At 38.3% G+C, this 21,704-nt stretch overlaps 2 protein-coding genes across 6 annotated transcripts in view; both read right to left on the bottom strand.

Moving 5' to 3' along the window:
* Positions 1-21,704, bottom strand: part of CEP128 (centrosomal protein 128) — a 416,809-nt gene that overhangs the window by 171,654 nt on the left and 223,451 nt on the right. The window lies entirely within an intron of this gene.
* LOC118910781 (ras GTPase-activating protein nGAP-like) lies at positions 13,268-20,575 on the bottom strand. The gene has a single exon (XM_036882242.2). The coding sequence runs from the start codon at positions 17,067-17,069 to the stop codon at positions 13,737-13,739; it is 3,333 nt and encodes a 1,110-aa protein (XP_036738137.2). The 5' UTR covers positions 17,070-20,575; the 3' UTR covers positions 13,268-13,736.

Raw genomic sequence — 21,704 nt, 5'->3', positions numbered from 1 at the left:
TCAGTATTATCTCTAAAATAAAATGATTCTTATTTTTAAATAAAACTGCAATATCTTTATCACACCTAAAGAATTAATAATTCTTTAATATATCATCAGATGTTATTAGGTAGTCAATCAGGATTCATATTTCCCTTTTTTATGTTTGTTTGAATTGGGATCATTGCAATGCATTTTCATGCATTGCATTGACTGGCAGGCTTCTTAAATCTTTTTAATCTGTAGAGTCTCCCTGTAGCTCTTTTATTCTCCTTGTCATTTTTTTGTTGTAGAAATCAGGTCTTTGTCATGTAAAGTTTTCCATAGACTGAATTCCGCTGATTGAAATGATTCCTCCGCATTTACTATATATTCGTAGTTAGAGCTAGAGCCTTGATCACGTGCAGTTTCAATTTTGTGTATATGTGACACAGAATGGGAGCGAGACTACTTCATGCAGAATAAAGAGCATGGTGGTTTTAAAAACATCTGAAAATCTTTAAGAAAAATGGGAGGGGGACAGGGGCTGTGGAGGAAGGGCAAGTCCCTCTCCTTGAATAGGGACAGGCTAGTGATTAACATAACCAACAGAATGCAGGGAAGTGATGCTGCGGGACCAAGGCTAGGTTAGAAGAGGCAAAAGGCAGTACCACTTCTGCACTATTCGCGGTTAGCTTGTGCCAGGAGCCCTGAGGCTGTCGTGCTGTGAGGGAATGGAGCCACGTGGGGGCCCATGTGGAGATTTTCTTGTAGGCAAACCTTGTCTTCAGATTATCCCTGCTCAGATACCAGACACTGCAGAGACCTTCCTCTCCACTGCCAATTACTACGCATTCTGGATGTGCTGTTTTTTCTACAACCAGGATGTTACTGATAGGGATCGCATTATTTCCAGTCTTTTGCTGTTAAAAACAGAGCTGCAATAAGTAGAGTGATGGTTAGGCTTTTTGTATTGTTGTCATTGTATCTTTGACTAGATTCCTAGAAGTAAGATTGAAGAGTCAAAAGTAAACACTCATGAAAATCAACTAGATTCAAAGTCATCTTCAAAGGAGTTGTACCACTGTGCATCCCCAAACACAATGCAGGAAAGGGCCTGTTTCTTCACAGTTCCCAGCTTCACAGACATTGTCACACATTTGGACTTTTGAGTAAGGTGTTATATATTAGGGTTATCACTTCTTGTCTAATATAAGACTTGCAAATATTTTCCCAGTCTATAATTTGACTTTTTATTTTGCTTATGGTGGCTGTTCTTCTAGCCATCTAAAAAAAGAGTTCTGATAGAGAGCCAAGACGGCGGCGTGAGTAGAGCAGCAGAAAATCCTCTCAAAACCACATATATTTTTGAAAATACAACAAATACAACTCTCCCTAAAAAAGAGTTCTATGCAATCAAATCTATCAATCTTTTATCTCTTATTGCTTCTGAATTTTAGCTAGTAGTTAGGTAACTTTTGCCTACTGCCAGACAATACAGGCGTTTGCCAAAGCTTTTTTCTAGTATTTATGTAATTTCATTTTTCACATTGAAAACTCTGATCTGGAATGGATCTAATTTTATCTTTTGTCCATATAGAAATCCAGTTATCCCAGCACATTTATTAAAAAGTCTATCCATCTCCACCATTTTAAAACTCCAGCTTTATAATAGACTAAATTTCCTTAAGCATTTAGGTCTATTTCTGGATTTTCTATTCTGTTCCATTGGTCTTCCTAGTCATTCTTGTTTTAATCATAGAGGCTTAGAACTACCCTTTTCCCTTGCTCTTCAGTGTCTGGATTTTTCTGGATAGTCTTGACTTTTCATTCTTCCAAATGAATTTTATAATCAGCTTTCCAAGCTCCAGTTTAAAAAACAAAAAACAAAAAAATGAGATTACATGTGATGGAATTGTATTAAATTCATAAAATTTAGGAATAAATGATATCTTTATTGTATTTGAGTTTTCCTACACAAGAAAATGGTACACTTTTCATTTCTTCCAGTAAACTTCTAATATCTTTCAGGTGTGTTTTACAGTTTTCCTCATGTGGGTTTTTACATTTATTGTTAAGGTTACCTAGGTATTTTATTTTATTTTTTGATAAGTGAATGGATTCTTCACTTCCATTTTATCATGTCCATTTTTTTCTGGAGGTTCAGTTTTATCAACAATTTTTATAGTTTACAAATGAAATGTCAAATGAAACATCTGCCTTGCTTAACGATGGTATCTGGTCTATGTAGGGTCCTCTAGTTGGAGACAGAACATTAAGAAGTAAAGCTAATCTGGAACTGAAAGAAACTTAAAATGGGATTAATATGCATTTCATATTTGCCTAAATAGCCAGTTCCCAGATACAGTACCACAATTAGATGGTCATTTTTCTATTTCATACTGTAGAGCAATACAGCTAATCTAAAAACTCGGAGAGTAACTAAGAACAAGAAAATGGCTGGAATAGGAATTCGCTTGTTAAACAAACAAAAAACTGGCACAACAACTAATTCTGGAGTGATAATTTTTTTGAATCTTGACCTTTGGAAGACAGAAACAGATATTCTCTAACTGTTTGCAAAAGACAGCTATTTGTTAAGTATAGATATGGACAATCTCAGAAGAATGAAATCATGCTGTAAATTGGTGCAAAAATAATCTCCATTACCAAAGGGTTTTAAACACAGGCTGAATAGTTTCTTCTCACCTGCCTTACCCAATAATTTGTCCTAGGCAACAGATTTTATTGACTGTTTTCTCATGGGAGAGTGCACAATTATAGTACAAAATCAGTATATCATACTGAATATAGAAGAAAAATTAATAAATTCTGATTAAACACCCAGAAAAGAAATAAGATATAATCTATTCTCATCTTCTTCTGAGGCAACTGGATTCAAATATATATCTGCACAAGCTACCAAAATAATAGTAAAAAAAAAATATTGTTGTAAAAAAGTAACAGTAACTTGTCCTTATCATAAATCCTGATTTCTTGGACTTTTCTACAAGTTATTTTGGAAAATTTAAATATTAAGGGAATAGACATTTTTATTTACATACTTTCATTAGTATACTACTGAATATAAAATAAAGCACGTCACAAAGTTCTTCTACAATAGATGACCTAATTAACCCCTTGTTGATTGATCTACACATCAACCTGCCAAAATGCCCCATAACTTAGTCAGAAATGTTATAGTATGTACATTCCATTGACTTTAATTGGATATTTTCTCAAACAGAACAAAAAACATCAAAAGTGATTAACTAGAACTGACAACATGCAAACTCCAACAAAACATTTACATAGAACAATCTGAAGACCATAATGATTTTGGAAACAAGTCATCTGATATCCACATTGTCCAACAGTTTTCTTTAAAGTGATATAAAAAATTATATGCTAAAATCATTAACTTGCACACTCTGGAGAATTAAAGTAATTTTTTATAACTCACCAAATATAATAAACACCCATCATCCTAACCTAAGTATGACACCTAAACAGAACAGTTTTTTTGACTTACATGAGAAGGTGTCTAATTTTGCTTATTTGTTTCTTATCTCCAGAAATGGTTTTCATTGTTTCTACAGGTTGAGTTAATGTTGGACTGAGGCAATATAAAACCAATGAATCCACTTAGGACACCTCTCCTATAACTACTCTAAATTAGTCCTTTATTACTTGTTCTTTTTCTACCTAACAAAGAAAAAAGAACACTCCCTTTAAAGTGTGGTCTGAAGACTGGCATATGAGACTACACCATATATATGCATAAACATACAGTATATGTGTTGTGTATATGTTTTACTACACTAATATGATGCTTACATAGCCTCAAACAGTACACTTTCCTTCAAACAAACACAAGGAACAAGCTCTAGCATAAAGAAAACATGAAATTTCAATACTAGCATATTTGTTTTTTTTAATGGAATGAAAGTAATTCAATAGGCCTAATGGTATTTATTTATTTAACCATTTGCATGACAATTTACTTTTGACTATCTTATTCTACTACAAACATAAGTACATGAAATTAATTTGTTCCTTCGAGTCTGATTCCAATGACTATACATGACCATCCTAGGGAATTAGTACAGCATAGCATAATTCAATAATTCTCTTTAGAAAGGAACTTTAAATATGGAGCGTCTTTAAAAATTCAATGTTGAGAGGTAGAAAAGTTTGAAAAAGTGAACACTAGCATTAAGATCTGCTGCCAAGACAGCTACGGGTTTGACACAGATAAGTGCAGGAAAAAGTAGTGCACAGTTTCACTAAAGGGCTCATTTCTATATTGGAGCCTTTTGGTCATTTCTGTACTCCCAACTGAGTCTCCTATCAAATGCAGGCAAGTTGTCCCTAACATTTTCAGGGATGTAAAAGGAAGCCTTTCCTTCCCACACTGGACTCCATCTAGCACCATGAGTGGACTCAAGCATATGAGAGCGGAAATCACTGCACACATCTGACCTGTTTCTCCCGCAGACAGCTACTCTTTAGCGACCTCTTGGGCCTGAAGGTATTCAGTGCCCTGGGAAAGACAGACCTAGGGAAGGGGCCTGATCTTTTCCCCCAAGCAGGCTCTGGTGGTTTGATCAGGATATTCTGGGGTCTAGTACTCAGAGCAAGGTGTAGAAAAGGGAGATATTGCAGCTGTGACTGAATAGCTATGTATCCATGGCCCGATATACTTCCCATCCCATAGAAGGGAGTTCTAAAGTACCAGGCTGAAGGTAGGCACTTGGTATATCCATGAAGGGCAGCTCGAGATCATAATAATCATCAGGACTTCCATTCTTGCCCAACTAGTAACCTTCTTAAAGTTCTGCAGTCAGCTTATCTTATTTAGGAATACATCAGCTCTTTTACTGTTAATATCCTAAAATAACAAATCACATTAGTAGCCAGGATGCACTTTCCCTGAGCCTTGCATTCCCCCTTGATGCCATTCAGGCTGGACCAGCAGTCTACTTCCAAATGCCATGAACCTACAAACTGTAAATGCAAAGTTGAACCAACTCCATCTTTTGCCAGATAATGCCCTGACATATCTGGAAAGAACACAAAAATTACATTTAATCATGTCATGGAGCAATTAAGGTAGACACAGGCACACTACCAAGTTGAACAATACTGCAGTCTTGTACTAATAATAACAAAATAGCTATCAGGAAAAGCACTTTATGTGAGAGGCATTATAGGTAAAAAAAACAACGGTCCCATTGCTCCTAGCATTATCCTACAAATAAGTAAAAGGAGTCATCACACTTCCTCACTAGAAAATATCTGGTAGTTGACATAATCACTCTTCACAATGTGATGCCAAACCACATTTTCACGTTCACCTTATTTCACTCTTCCCCTCCCACTTCTCATGTGCTGACACTCCTGCTTCTCATCTTAGGAAATCATTATCTATTCTTGCCTCCCTGCATTTCTTCCTATATCCTGGACAAGCATTGCCTTTTCATAATTCTACGACTTTGTGTAGGCTGTTCCCTTTGCCTACTTCTTCACCTGGCAAACTCCTATTTAACCTTCTGAGTCCACCTGAAATATTTCTCAGTTCCCTGACTTATCTAAGCAGAGCTGGTGCCTTTGGTGTGTGTGTGTGTATCAATATCTACAACAATATATACATAGGTGCATTGAAGTGAATGTCTAGACTACTGGGCTACAACCTCCACTAATGGAGGGAGATGGTCTGATTTCTCTGCATTTTGCCAGTCTTGCGCATAGTAGGTTTATTAAAAGCATAAAATGATTTTACATACAATAACTTCTGTTCAGCGTCACAAGTATGGGATCAAAGAGAAAGCTAAAATAATGATAGTAATTTCTTTCTAATTTAATGTAGATTATATTCATCATCCTACAGTAGCCTATTTGCACAAAGAATCAAGAGTCAGCTGCATGGTTATTAGAAACTATGTAAAAGCAACTGGAGCCTAGCCATTCAATGTTACAGTTTCCTACTTTACTTTTCAACACTTAGTGTTTCTCTCTCTCGCTCTGCTGAGTAGTGAAAAGTTAGAGAATTCAATTCTATGAATATTATTTATACACATGGAGTCCAATTTTAATATTCAGAAAAAATGAAGGTACTTGTAAGAATATACTGAATATTGTATTCTTTTTCAATATAGCAGAAGCCAGCAAAATATCAAAATATAAATCTCAGGCACCTATGTACAATACACCTTTCTAAACAGCCCATAGTTTCTTTAGGATGTGTGTACACAATTTGAATTTTTTAATTTCCATATTAAGTGTACACAGGTTGCATCACCCATTCAGGGAGCAACACACAATACACACACAAACTCAGAATCTTTCTATCATTGGTAAGATAAATACTAACATCCTGAAATGCAAATGGTAATAGAAAAGTAATAGAAGGAAGGCTACTGCTGAAAGGCCCTTATGGAAATGGAGAATTAAGGTATGTTTCTGTACATATATGTATGCTGGTCTAGTTAAAGGAGAGAAGGTATAACTGATATCACAGGGTTCCTCGATAATGAGTTGGAATCAACTAGTATCAGACAAGAACAGATCTAGAAAATTACCCAAGCTCTGTCACATTTTCTCCATCACTATATATCACTTCAAAACCCCCATGAAACCAATAGCCAAGAACTGCTCTCCCTACCCTTCACATGCTAACCACTCCCCACACCTGAGAACAATAAAACCACATTGCAGAAGCTTCAACACCTTCAAACATATGGGACATTTTAAGAAGGGCAATATTGTCCAATCGCTCAAATATCATAGTATCAAAAGGCCAATTTCCACCTTAAAACAATTAAAGGCAAAAATGACACTTAAAAAAATGTATCAGTTACATAGGATTTTTTTTTTAAATAATTGTATTAACATCTGAAAAACATTCTTACAATGAGTCATTAGGGCATAAAAATAGTCATCTACATGCACTTTATCCTCTGAAAATCAGCCTCAATCACAATTTGAAAGATACATAAAACTCTACCTCCCACAAGTCAATATATCAGCAAACAAATTTTTTTCTTTGAGCTACTATTTGTCAGGCATTGGCCTACTAGGAAGGGGCAAAACATACACAATTAAATGTTTAAAATAAAATAATTCCAAACACTGATAAAATAAATGAAGAAAATAAATGAAAATGTGAGAGCCTGTTGTAATTACTGGAGATGGCTTCTCTGTGGCCATGACACTGAAATAAAGATTGATGGGAGAGGGGAAAAGTCTAGGAAAAGAACAATCCAGAAAGAAGGAACAATTACAAACAACCCAAGGCAAGAATCAGTCTGACAAACTGGAAATTTGTAAAAAAGAGGAGCAAGGAGTAAGAATATGTCATTACAGAATGTTCTGCCAAGGGATGCCTTGATCTACTTCACGTAACAGCCATTTGTGTGCTGTATGACCTTGGGCAAATTACTGAACCTCTCGGTATCTGAGTTTGCCCGAAATGGAGACAACAGCAGCACTCACAGCAGAGATGTGGTAAAGATGAAATGAATTAACATTCTAGTACTTAGTAGAGTGCTTGGCACAAATTATTGAGAAATGCGTTAATGACTATTTCACTAGTATTAATATTACCTGCAACGTTATCATCTAAAAAATAATGACTCTGGCTGGTAGATGGAACGAGTAACTGCATCAGTGCAGGAGTCAGACAGACAAACCAACCAGGCCAAGAGGTGGCTTTGAACCAAGAATATGGAACAGGACAGATTTGGAATTTAGCTTAAAAATAGAGCTAAAAGGATTGTTTAATGAACTGAATATGTAGAGTAAAGGAAAGAAGAGAAATTAAATAAGACTCCTAGTTATTAACAGCTTGAGATAAAATTCATACACTATGCAATTCATCCATTTAAAGAATACAGTTCAATAGCTTTAGGTGTATTCACAGAGTTGTGCAACCATCATCACAGTCAATTTTAGAACATTTTTATTACTTCTAAAACAAACCCTGTAGCCCTTACCTTACTTCCCAATCTACCAATCCCCCCGAATCCTGGGCAACACCAATCTACTTTCTGTCTCTATAGATTTGTCTATTGGGGACATGTGATAGCAACAGAACCATACATGTGGTCCCTTGTAATTAATTTCTTCCACTTAGAATAAGGTTTTCAAGGTTCATCGAGGTTTTAAAATTTATTAGTACCACCTTTCTTCTTATTGCTAAGTAATACTGCACTGCATGGCTACACCACATTTTATTCATCCAATCCCAGTTGATAGACATGTGGATTGTTTGACTTTTTGGCTATTATGAACATCTGGCTGCTATGAATGTTAGTACACAAGTTTTTGTGTGGACATATGCAATCATTTTTCTGGGCACACACCTAGGATTAGAATTGGTGGGTATTATGGTAACTCTCTGTTTAAATTTTAAGTAACTACAAGACTACTTTCCAAGTGGCTGCACCATAGTACATTCTCACCAGCAGTGTATGAGGGTTCCAATATCTCCACATCCTCTCCAACAGTTATTATCTGCCTTTTTGATTATAGCTGTCCTGATGAGTGTGAAATGGTATCACATTGTGGTTTTGATTTGCATTTCCCTGATGGCTAATGATGTTAACATCTTTTCATGTGCTCATTAGCCACTTTATCTCTTTTTTGGAGAACTGTCAATTCAGACCTTTGCCCATTTTTTAATTGAGTTATTTGACATTCCATTATTGAGTTGCAGGAGCAAAGCAAAATACATTAAGCAAAGTAAAGGTTAATTGAGAAAGAAATAATGCTCAAATCCAGCATGTCATGTTAGTTCACAAAATGTGTAAGCTTAAGGGCAAGAATTCTGCCATAACTCACTTGGAAGGATACTTGTCCCTTACAGAGCAACGAGCAGAATTGGAAATAAACTATTTTGAAGAACAAATGAAACTACTGAAATAGAACCCTTGAAATTCAAAAGACATGCCCTTATATTCAGTTCAGACAGAAGTCTATATATCATTTAGAACTCATTTCCTACAGAAACTAACAACTAAATTTCACTTCTTGGATCAATTCAGATCAGTTGGCAGTCCCTACCTAGGACAATGTTCTAGGAGGAATGTTGAAACTGACAGCTGACTCAGAGGAAAGTAAGTTTACTAATGTCTGTCCTGAGCATCAGAAAATGAGAGTGGTGGCATGTTTTGTGGGGCACGACCCCTAAAAAGGTTTATATATTTTGAAGGTACAAAAGCAATTCAAATAGGTTTTTTAGCCATAAAGTTTAATTAAGAAAAAAAATTAGAAATAGAGTATACTCTGAATATTTGAAAGTGAACAAATAAAACTAAGGACGGTGCTTCAACCAAAACATCGCTTCGTGCCGTGGTCAGAATCAGAATACTGAGTCCGCTGCAGCCCTGGCCGACTGTAGAATGCCATTTCATGTGCGTCCGCAGAGCCTCCAGCCCCTAGCCCTCTTTCATGGAACTTAATAAAGCTAAAACTGTGAGCATTATTTTCCCATGTAATTATACATGTGTATCAGACTAGGCATTTATATCACTTCCTTCTTTTCAACAAAGGGTTCATTATATTTATTTAGAAATTCTAGTTAAAAAAAAAAAAAAATCTAACAACTAGTTTGAACAGACCCAAAATTTATATGGTGTAAAAGACAATCATTTAAGTAACTGAATGATATAGTCTATAAATTATAATCATTCTGTATGTGTGTATAAATAATTATCACGTATTTGGCCTCCCTAGGTTTTCAGAAATTGAAGGTATAGTAGGAAGAATAGAGTTGTGGGCAGGAAATACACAGTAGCAGAAAAAGTGGAAACACCATTTCCAAATTAAATGAATTAGTTTAATATCATCTTGTAGTGATGCTGAGAAGTACTTTTTAAATTTAACACAAGAAAACAAAATGGACCCTGACAGTCCTTGCTGCATATAGTTATGGATGCAAGTGGGAAAATTAATTTGTCATGACTGCTTATAAAGGAGGGAAAGCCAGGTTTAACAAATTTAAACCAAAAAGGAAGGAATTAAACACAACATATTATTAAAAAGTGAGGGTAAATGGGTACAAGGGCTCAACACCAGCAAGCCTATCACTTGCCCTATGTCTTAAGTTTTTCTCTGAGTATTGGCTTATGTCCCTGTTAGCACAGTTTTCTCTTCTTGACATGGAATATGATCTCTGACCAGGAAGATTTATATCCTTTCAATACCATGTTCAAAGAATAAAAAGAGGTTTACTTTCCTATTTTGAATCTGAAATAATCAATCAAGGGAGGACTTGGAATGGCCTAGACTGGATCACATCCCTTGAGGCAGTCCCTGGGGTGAGGTGCAGTGAGGTGAGATGAGGTGAGCAAGCTACCAGGCTAGCCTGGGCCTGGTTATACAGTCACTCGTGTGGGTCAGGAAATAGGGTCCCTTAGATCAAAGAGGGTGATATGGCGCTAGGAAGGTGACCCAATTAATATTTATTATAATTTGGCAACATTAGCAGATGAAACAAAGAGCAAATGAAATTGGGAAGAAGAGTTTAGGATAAAATCATGGTAATACAGGTACTAAGAGGCAAGTAATTCCAACAATTATTAACTGTGCACACATCACAGCACAGGCAGCAGACCTGGTCACTGGCCTTCTGGAGTTCATAATCTAGCACGAAGGGCAGACAGTATATAAATGACATGAGCATGTATTCAAATAAAATTACTGCTTTACATGCTTTAAAGTAAATTAACAGGCTGCAATGGCAGCAACAAGGAGGGGACCTACTCAGATGAGGTGATGGAGCAAGTCTCTCTGAGGAGGTAACATTTAAGCTGAGACCTAAAGCAGGAGGCAGCTGAAGCCATGCGTGCAGGGTAGTGGGGAGTAGGGAGAATGAAGCGGAGGTGAAAAGCAACAGGTACGAAAATTGGGGCAGAAATGGGCTCGGCATGTCAAAGGAATGAAAATAGGGCAAGTATAAAATCTGTCTGGAATTTAACACTAAAGCTGAGGGAAAATGGATGAAGCTGGAGAGTAGGCAGGAGCCATATTGGGAGGAATGCCGCAAATCATGATAAAAGAACTTGGCTGCTTTTTCCTAAGTGTGTGGGTCATTGAAGGGTTGAGACACGGTAGTAAGATGGAATAATTTATGTTACAAAATACTTACTCCAGGCAGCTGAGTGGTGAATAACAGGGATGGGCTACAGTTTAACGTGAATGAGGAACAATAAAGTCGAGTCGTTTCCTGCACTCCCAGTCAAGCCACTATTTACAAAGGCATCTCTTCTGCTTTGTCATGGATCCAAAGGCTTCTTTCTTAACCTCTATGAGTTTCAATTCATTCATTAATAAATGAGGAATAAAAATGCCTAACTCAAATGACAGATCATCCGAGAAATTAATGTAACGTCCACCACAGAGTTTGGCACATGGTAGGTATTCAGAAAACATTAGGTTCCATTTCACTAGTTCCCATGTAGCTGATAAAAACCCTTCCAAATTCATTAGCAGGTGCTAAATTTTGAAAAATAAAAAGCTTGGGCCAGGAAACTTGGTCTAAGCAGTCTACAAACAGTGCCTGAGCAACTTAGACTCCGTAGTCTGAATGGAAAATAACCCTGACCTGTGCAAAGTATTTACAAAGCTCTACACCTCAACCAAAGACATCACGACCTGTGTACTCCAAAGAATGAACTCTGTATTTAATGACCATCCAAATTCCTTACTGCAAACTATACAACACAGGAAAATCTAGGTAAAGGTAAATAAATCTCCTTGAAAGGTCCTTCCTTCTGAATTGCTTAAATTTTACTACTCAGCTGTACCAATAACTGTGTTATTCTCTACCATCTGTTTTTAAACAGATGCACAGAAAATTGGAAAAGTCAAAGACTGTAATCTAAGTAAATCATTTCTATACATTTTTAATTTCCCTTCTTACATTCTGGTATTGTGGATAGAGTTTTTACTGTAAGATGCCTTATTTTTTTTACATATAAAGCAAATATGCTTTTTATAAATAGAGTTTTGGAGTATATGAGCTGCTGTTTGCATTCATCATCTTGGACCTCTTTCTAAAGAGTTCTTAACAATCCTGGCAATCCTACTATAGATGAATCTCTCATCAAAGGCATGATGAGATGGAACAACAGCCAATACAGAAGGTCTTCTCAGGCTCTGTTATCCAATATATAAGCCCTGAGCCACAGATGTGGCTCTTGAGTATATGAAATGTGGCTGGCTGGAACTGAGATGGGCTATGTGGTAAAATACATGCCAGATTTCAAAGGCTCAATATGAAAAAGAATGTAAACTATCTCAGTAATTTTCCACATTTATCACATGTTGAAGTGATATTTATGATATATGGATTATATAAAATATATTATTAAGATTAACTAGCTATTTTCTTTTTACCTTTCTTGATGTGGCTACAAGATAATTTTACATTATATATGCACCTCACATTTGTGTTTCATTGCTCTACATGTTACACTGCTCTATGATCTGCATTTTTTAAGTAAATCAACTCTGTGTAAATCTGTTATATAAATCAAGATGTAAATTTTAAAAATAGCTGAATTAATAAGTGGGTAATAAAATTCACAACATAATATCTCTGCTTAAACATTTCACAATATTGCTTAATAATTATTTGAGCAATATAATTATGCTGTTTAAATAATTAGGTAAATGTTAAAATTAGTATTACATTTTATCTGATAAACAAATATGTATTAAATTAAATGTTTATGGGTTACACATTGTGACAGATCATGAACCACCAATATATTTAAGACAAGTCTATGCTCTCACATGGTTCATAGTTTTATGGAAGGATGCACAAATATATCATATATACTTTTGACTGGTGTGTGTGTCAATAAAATGTTTTGCCATTCTCAATCTAAGGAAGAAAATAAGTCACTTGAAGCATTTAATAGCTATAGAACAGAATTTTCATATATATAAGTAACTTTATTAAAAATTTTTTCCCATTTGCAAATACTTTTGTTACTGAAATATGAATACCAATCTCACCAGTCTTATCCAATTCCCAAATGACAAATAAGCAAGTAGAGACAGAAAAAGAAAAAAAACCCTTCCGTCATTTACCAGCAGAGAGGTAACTCTATTCTTCTTAACCATTGTAAAGGATATTGCCAATCTAGGATGGTATAGTAAGCAAATGATAATCACTACTCAATACAAAATGCCAGGATCTTTAAAAGAGAAAGGAGTCAAACTGCCATAAACAGGAATTAAGGCATTCATTATTTGATAACAATAACTATTTTTTTTCTTTTTTCTTTTTTTTTGAGTTTTGTAAACTCTAAAGAGGAGAACACCCTTTATTACAACAGGGGTTTAAAAAAAGGCCCCTATCTAAAATGGAAAATTCCCATCTTCTATAGGCAGAAGGAAATAAACATCAACAGGAGTTCAAAGGAAACACTCCTAAAGTCCAGTTTTGATGCAACAGCTCTTATCTGTGTCCTCTGAAACAGTGTATCCCCAAATCAGATTAGATGTCCATCCAGAGCCAGTCTTGACCAATGGGATAATATGTTTTGTTTGGATCTTGGTATTTGCATGTTTTCCTAAATGACAAGGGGGTCAGAGCAGGGTTTTAAACTGGCAGATGAATCCCTGCAATATTCATTCTGACAAAGTCCTATTGCACTCCATGTGCCTCTATCAGCTAGACAGACACATGGTTTCTGTCTCCTGGACCCCGGGCTTGGTTCTCACTCACACACAGCTCCCACATTCCCCCTCTAACGACTGCAGTGCTTTCACTGTGTCAGTGCGCTCATGAGTCTGGTGTTGGCTGAATCCAGGGACACGATCCGTTTTTCCTGTGCATCAATTATTTTTTGCTTTGCATCAATAACTGCTTGCATCTCAGCGTGATCCTTCTTCAATTCCTCTTCCACAGCCATTAGCCTGCTGATGATGCTCTTCATCTGGCTGTCCTTCTCCTCCTGCTGCCTGCGGAGCCGCTCCTCGCTGTCCTCCAGCCGGGCCTTGTGCTCCAGCAGCAGCTTCTGCATCTGCTGCTCCTGTACCAGCAGCCGGCGCTCATACTCCTCCAGCCGCCGGCTGGACACCCGCAGGTGCTCCTTCAGTTTGGTAATTTCCTGCTCATACTTCTCAGCATGCTTGGCTTCATCTTGATTTTGCTCAGATTCTTCCAGGTCCTCTTCATATCGCCCATTGTTCAGAACCCAGGCTGCTGTCCTCTCTACTGGGGACATTGTGGCAGAGTCCACAGGAGACTGAACCCTGACCTGCTGAGTCTGTTGTCTCTGGATTGCTCTCACTTTGGGAACAGAGCTCTCTCTGGAGGAAGAAGACTGCTGCCGGGACCGGCTCCCATTCTGCACGGGTTCAGCCACCAGGGCTGCAGATGCCACGGACATGCTCCCTGTGCTTCGCAAGGATGCACTGTGGGGCAGGGATGGCGGTGCTTTGGCTCGGGCACCTAACCCAGCCTGTTCCATTTTTCGGATTTGGGCCTGCCCAGTACTGTTTTGCTGTGGCAGAGCAAGAGGTATGTGTCTGTCTGGCACAGTGTGCTGCCTGGAGAAGCCCTCACTTTGAGTGCTACGTTTGGTGAAATCCTCCATGCTGCTATTGCTGGGTCCACTGAGTTTGAAGTCCTCACTGTTACTTTGGCTTCTGGAACTGGCAGTGCTTGGGTTCTCCAAACTGGAATCCACAGAGGCCTTTGGCATTGCTGGCATTGGGTTATTGAGGTGATAGACAGGGTTCTGGAATGACAAGGGTTGGAGGCTGCCTGGCTGGTTCAAGGCTGAGTGCAGGGTCCTCCTCACCTGGGCTGTGCTCTGGGGAGTGCTCTGGGTTTCCCGCAGTTGTTTGATGCCGGCCCCCTGGGTCATGGAGAGCTGGCTTCCGGTCAAGCGCATAGGCACATCGAGCACAGCAGGCGCGTGCTCCCCCTGAGCAGCGCGAGTGTCCTGAAGGTCCATGAGGGAGATGCCCTGGCCATTGGGAAGGCTACTTTCTTTTTCATCCTTTTCAGAATAAGCCATGCTCTGGGAAGAGGCTTGCTGAACCAGCAATAATGTTTTCCCTCGGAAATAGCCATCCGTGTTTTCCTGGCTTGGAGATTTCAGTTTATGCAAGTCACTGTCAATGGGGTCTTCAAATATTTTCTGCAGCCCAGAGGAGAGACGTCCACTGACATTTGGGCTGGAGCTATGCTCAGTGACGCGTCTCAGTTGCTGTTGTATTGGTGTAGGGTTAGTCAGAGATTTGGTAATATCGGCAAGAATACGAGGGAGAGGTCCCAATTTTGCCACGGTTGCCTGTAGGAAGGAATTTTCACCCTTATCAAGTTGGGACACTACTTCCCATAGTAAGGAATGCAAAACTGAAAGCTCTCGGCCCAGGTCAATGTAACCATCAAAGCCTGGGGTATTTGAGATGGTGTCTGGATTAGAGATCTCCAAAAGAAACCGCTTCATTCCACACCATTCATGTTCTAAAAAATCATTCATGAATGCCATGAATACTTCTTTGTTACCAAATTTGGCAAAGTTCGCCAGGTTCTGAATGACCTTGGCAATTAGAGTCAGAGTCCGAGACGTGCGGTCATCAGGATACTCCTGCATAAGGTTGAAAAGACTAGGAGACATAATGGCTGGGCACAGAAAACGGAGAAACAGTGAGGCACTGATGAGTCGCTCGCTGATGTCTTGCTTGCCGCGGTTCAAGCACTGCTGCTTCCACGATGCAAATACTTCTTTCAGTTCCTGAGGTAAAACACAGTAGGAGTTGGTGATCTTGCAGAAAGCCAGCTCACAGCACATTTTCAGGTTGCTCTGATGGTCTATCAGCTCGCTAGATGAACATTTGCTGGGATCCACTTCACAGTTTTCATCTGACTCATAGATAGCTTTGATGAACTCCCCCAGTGCATCATGGAGGTACTGCTGTCCTACCAACTTGAGGTACTCCTCAATGGACTTGGTAGCGATGGTGTTCTCTCTGAAGATCAAGACGTCATGCTCTCCACAACGATCCACCTCAGACATCACCAAGTCAGTCAGAAAATTCTTGGCTCTGCCAGTACTTTGAAGAATGTGCACTAAGGCACAAGCCAACTCCTCTTTATTTCTCACACTAATTACTGGTTCAAGGACAGAACACAGCATGGTGTAGTTGCCGGTGACAAATTCCGCAAATTCTTTGTATTGTTCCATAGGTAGAATGGTAATAGTCTGGAAGCGTGATTTAATCCGAATAGAAGGCCCTCCTGTCTTTCCTTTGTTGGGTGTAGATGTACTCACAGGATACCACTTTTCTACAAATTGGCGGCTAGTCACACTGGCAGTGGGGATGTTGACTAGCCCTACGTAATTATTCTTGTCTTTTTTTTTCTTTTTTTCCACATCTTTATAAATGTGAACTGTGATGCTATGAAGAGGCGGAAGGCTGTAGAATTCAAAATGTTCACCCCAGAAAATATTATCTGCATTGGTCTTGCTGGTTGTACGAGCAAAGAGGGTATCATCAAGGCACAGTTCACAGAAATATTTCTTTTTAGGGGCAAGGTTCTTGGCTTCAATGATCCATAAACGGAGAACATTTTCAGCTCGTCTGCAATTGTCCTTATTTGGTTGAACTGTCCTTCGAAGGTTTTCCATCCACTTATCTCTCTCTGAAGTAGAGTTACAGCTGAAGCACTTACTTCCACTTAAGTAGGTAACCTCAAAGCAGAAGTCCTGTCCAAGGATGCTACCATGGAGCGGTTTCACAGACACGGGCTCCCCTCTACCAAGATCCAGACATTCCACCGCACTGCACGGGCTCAGCAAGGGCTCACGGGAACGTGACTCCTTTAGTTTAGGCAGCCCACAAGACCTGTCATCTGTATTTCGAAGGGATGGAAGCCGAAAGCTCGTGTTTCTGTCAAGCTTTGATTGGCTTTTGGTCCTCTTGATGGAGACTTTCAGGCGCTTGCTGAAAAACCCTGATACTTGGAAGGGTGAGGTATTTGCAGTATCCATGGAGTCGGGTTTCTCTGATGTACTGGTCCCTGCGATACTCTGTCTGCCGGGGGACCATTCTGCCGGCACCTCTTTATCACAACTGTTTCCCATCTCCACTTCAACTGACAGACATAGAGGAATCCAGCTTCTCAGATAACATTAATCTTTTTCCTTTTATAAAAAATAAAAATACTTTTATTTCTTTTTTTCCTCCTTTCTCTCTCTCCAGTTGGTGGTCTCCGTTCTCTTTAAGGACAGTGGGGCGGGCGAGATGGAGGAGGCAGCGGGCGGCGGGGGCCCTAGAGGGGCGCCGAGTCCTGCTTGGCCGGTGGGAGCGGCCCACGGCTGTGTCTGTCCAGGGAGTAGTAAGTTCTGCTGTCGGCCGCCAGGCACAGCAACGGCGAGTCCGAGCGCAGCGCGTCATGCGCCGCGCGCAGGCCGAGGAAATGCATGCTCTTAGCCGCCAGCGCCCAGTCCGCATCGTCCGCGTCATCGTCTGAGGCGGAGCCCGAGCCGCCCCCGGAGCCGCTGCTCAGCGACAGCGAGTCCCGCGCACGCCAGCCCGTTGAGGCGCGAGTGGCGCCAGCGCCAGGGTCCCGCCGACGTCCTGCGGGACGCGCTGCGGGTGCACGGGTGCGGCTGATAATAGTAACTTTTAAGTGTATAGGAAATCCATAAAAATGTCACACCTTAATGTCAAATCTGCTCATATCTCCTACCCACAGCAAAGAAACATCCTTTGAAGACTTACATTCTAGAATCTTATTTGGGCTTGAGGCAACAGGAATGTTTTAATCATGCTTAAATTTTAAATCTAGGGTAGAAAAGTATGTGCCTCAAAAACAAGAGTCTACTACCCTTTTCAAAATGCCTTACTACATAACTTAATTATCTCTATAAGAAGCAAGAAACTTTGAACCATAAATTATGGAGAGAAGTCTAGCATAATGGTAGAATAGTGTCTAAAAACTGATACCCTTTTTGCATTAAAATATTCAGGGCTAATTGTGATTTTAGCACTTGTTTTTATCCTTGCTTTGTTCATTGGCCAAACTTAAACACTTCTCATCTCCTTCAATGAAAAGTGGTGCTATTATGTTCCTGGAAGCATGAGCACGGTTCCTCAAAGCCTAATTTTAAGGTCTTAATTGGCTGAGGCAAAGGGAGACCATACAAAGCCAACTTCACAGAGAAGGGCAAGATTGCCAGGTCACTTGAAAACAGATGAAGAGCTAACTGGTGAAATCTTCCAGTGTTCTGGGAAGTTTTACCAAACAGTAACTTACACAAAATGGAACACAATCACCCGTCATAACACAGAACCCAGAGGAGTTGAACTTAGCTTGTAAAAACAGAACAATTAAAACTGAAACAGTTATCTTCACTAAATAACTGCATATCATAACAAGCCAAGCAAGCTAATACAGAATGGGTACTGAAACTGGCTCTGTGGTGTGTTGTTAATATCAAATATTTGGTTATATCTTCTTATAATGTCTAAGTCCCAGGAACCATGTGCTTATGATTCAAGAGGGTTAATACTTACTAATACTTCTGTTCATTTGGTACTACTGGGCCTGTAGTCTACCCATTCATTTATCCATCCAACATTTGCTGTGTGTTACATGATAAAAGACATGACACTGAATAAGATTATCTTGACCTTCAAGCAGTTCATTATTATTTAACAAATAATAGTTAATAATCCAGCAGCATACATATATTATAAAATCATCCAATTTGGAATAATTAAATTAAATTAATTGCATTATCATCAACTCTAACCACTGATGACAGATTCCCAAAAGAAACAAACAAAACCAGAGAAGACCAATTTCTATTTGTGTAATTCAGGAGGATGGAAAAAGAAAAGTTAAAGGTTTGGAATTAATCTATAGAAATCTTTTAAATTATTTTACATTCACATTAACAGTAAAGATACATAATTTTAAAAATATATCAAATGATAATTTTACACTTTTGGTGTTGATAACAATGAGGACTTACTACTAATTTTCATATACCATCAGACACTCTTTCGCCTGGAACGTCAATGAGATGCTTCTAAGTTTTACTTTGCTATTACAAAAAAATACAATAAGGGGCTTAATTTTTTTTTTCAGGATGGTTCCTGATGCAATTAGTACTTTCTGATTATTCACTACTACCTTCGTTCACTCATTAATTTACTCAATAACCATGTTGTGAAGAACAAGAAAAACCAAGGTGCCTGTTGTCACTGAGTTCTACCTCCACCTGCCCCTCTTACACACCAAAAGTGTTTTGTTTATTTGTTTGTCTGTTTTTCTCCACCAACCACTGGGATTCGAAATATGTTTTATTTCACTCTTGTTTTCCCAAGGCCTTATACTGCAGGAAATTTACATGTTCTTTATTTTTTTCCCAGGACACAAGTTCCCCCTTTTTTCAAATTATTCCCAACAGGAATGACCTACAATTGATGAAAACTGAATATACAAACAGGAAAACTTCTATAGTTCCAGAAATTATAATATGTGAGAATTTAGCACAAGAGGAAGTTCGTGTTGCTCAGAAGATATTGTAAGCCACAATCAAAATTAAAGTCTAAGAAAAAAATCTCCTTTTGGAGAACACAGGCAGCCATTAGAAAAAAAAAAAAAAAACAATGGAAATCTTAAACAGTATTAATTGCAATTAGTTAACATACAAGGAATAATTAGACATTGGAATTTTCAGGTACATTTACAGATTCTTAAAAATTACAAATGAGGCAGATGAGAACCAAAAAATATATATACATATTGCTTTTCCCCAATAAATACTCTAACCATTCGCTTATTCTGTTCCTTCAACTGGAATAAGAAAAGGGAAGATGTAGTATAAGGCACTATGCATAAAAATAACTCCTATAATATACCTTTCGTAGGTACCCGGCACATGTCTCCCCTTCTCCCCTTTTCTTTCCCAATCTCTGAATCCTCCAAAGCACAGGTGCTTCTTTCCTTCCGTGAAGCTTAGAAACCAAGAGACACCTTGTCTCTCCTATTACCATGACAGCTGTGAAGTGCCTGATTTACCCAAAACAACAGATGCTAGTAACATCTGACTAGTAGGGAAACTTCTTGCAACCAAAATCACAAAGAAAAACTTCTCTTTGTAAGTGTTACCAGAATCCAGAACTTATGTTCCTACAGGGCATTTGTACATTTCATAGTCATGGATGACAGGAGGGAATGAGCCTTTCCGTGGCTGCTGCTTTGGAAACACCAAACCTACATGAAAAAAACAACTGTAGAACCAACCAGAGCCATCAGTTATTGACAACTTTTCCTTTTGTAAAGCATACTTGTACAGTACACGCTCCTTCCCATAGCCTTACATATAATTTTTTGTGTAAATCCTTATCTGAATTAGAACTTTAAATTCTCTAAAAGTACAGAGTATGTCTCTTTCACATATGGAACCCAATGGAAAAACACACATTCCAAAGCCAGTAATAGATAGTCATTAAAAATGACTCACTGTTGGTTTTCCTATGGCTGCCTGAGGAAGACAAGTACTGTCATTAGCACAAGTTGAACTGAAGGAGAAAAATGTAAGCCATACAGCCAAATGCATAGTACACAGTGATGCACTTGATTTAATCCTTCTGCCCAGAATAATAAGAATAAATAGATAAATCAAGAAGGGGTTAATAAAAGAAAGGTGAGTAAAATTAATGACTAAATACTAATTTCTTACAAAATGGACTTCAAGATTAAGATGTTTAAAGGTGAATAAAATATTTCAGAATGATAAATTTAAAAGGAAGGAGGTATTTTAAGGTTCTCCTGGAGGAAAAATGAGCTAAAGAAAAACTGCAAAAAATTGCAAATGAAAAAATAAACTAGAAATTTAGATGGAACCAGAGCTGCGGAAAAGTAATAAGATGCTTACTCACCTGGACGTGGTTATGGAGGCATGGAGAAGATTGAAAGACAAATACAATTCCATTGTAAAGGAGTTCAGATTGGTTTACATGGAGATACATCCGAGTCCAAATGACATTTATGGCTTGTCTAACACCCACCTTACACCAAGGCTTACACAAAATAAGGTTATAATTTGACCTCGGGTGGGGAATTAGAAAGAATTTAAATACTAGGGTGCATTAGTTCAAGATTTAAAAAAGAGCAATTTATAGTAGTTTTTAAAAAAATCAATCAATTAAAAAAGCTTTGTGTGCAGAAGCCTCAGGAGGAAGTACAGATATCCATCCCAGCTCATTCCAGATGTCAGAGGCAGCTGCATAACAGCAGAAAGAGCAAATCCTAAAGCAACCCTCTGCCAGAAAGTAATTTTAAATGTTTGTTCTTACAGATTCTAAAGGCAAGAGGAAAAAGGGTACAGGTATACATTTCCACGAGAATTGTGTAAAAAGCATGAGTATGGAATTCAAAACCAAAGGGCAGGAAGATGGTCTAAATTCTTGTTAACTCTTATTCTTAATGTATTTAAAAGGAAAGTTCTTTATTCTCTAATAGTTGATTAGGTTACTTCTCTGCCTGCATTAAGAGAAGGGCAAAAAAGGTGATGATTTTTAATAAAATTTAAAGTAAAAATTAGTATGAACATATATGCAGATATTAATATTGCAGAACAGTATAAACACAGTAGGCCAGAGTTTTTACATTGATTTGCAACTAGAATGTAAGCACATATTAAGCAGTTTTATTTTTCCTCTTTTAACAGTTTATTTTTTCAGAACAACTTTTATATGAAGAA

Source organism: Manis pentadactyla, chromosome 11 (assembly GCF_030020395.1).
Source record: "Manis pentadactyla isolate mManPen7 chromosome 11, mManPen7.hap1, whole genome shotgun sequence".
NCBI lineage: Eukaryota > Metazoa > Chordata > Mammalia > Pholidota > Manidae > Manis > Manis pentadactyla.
This window is presented reverse-complemented; position numbering and strand designations above follow the sequence as displayed.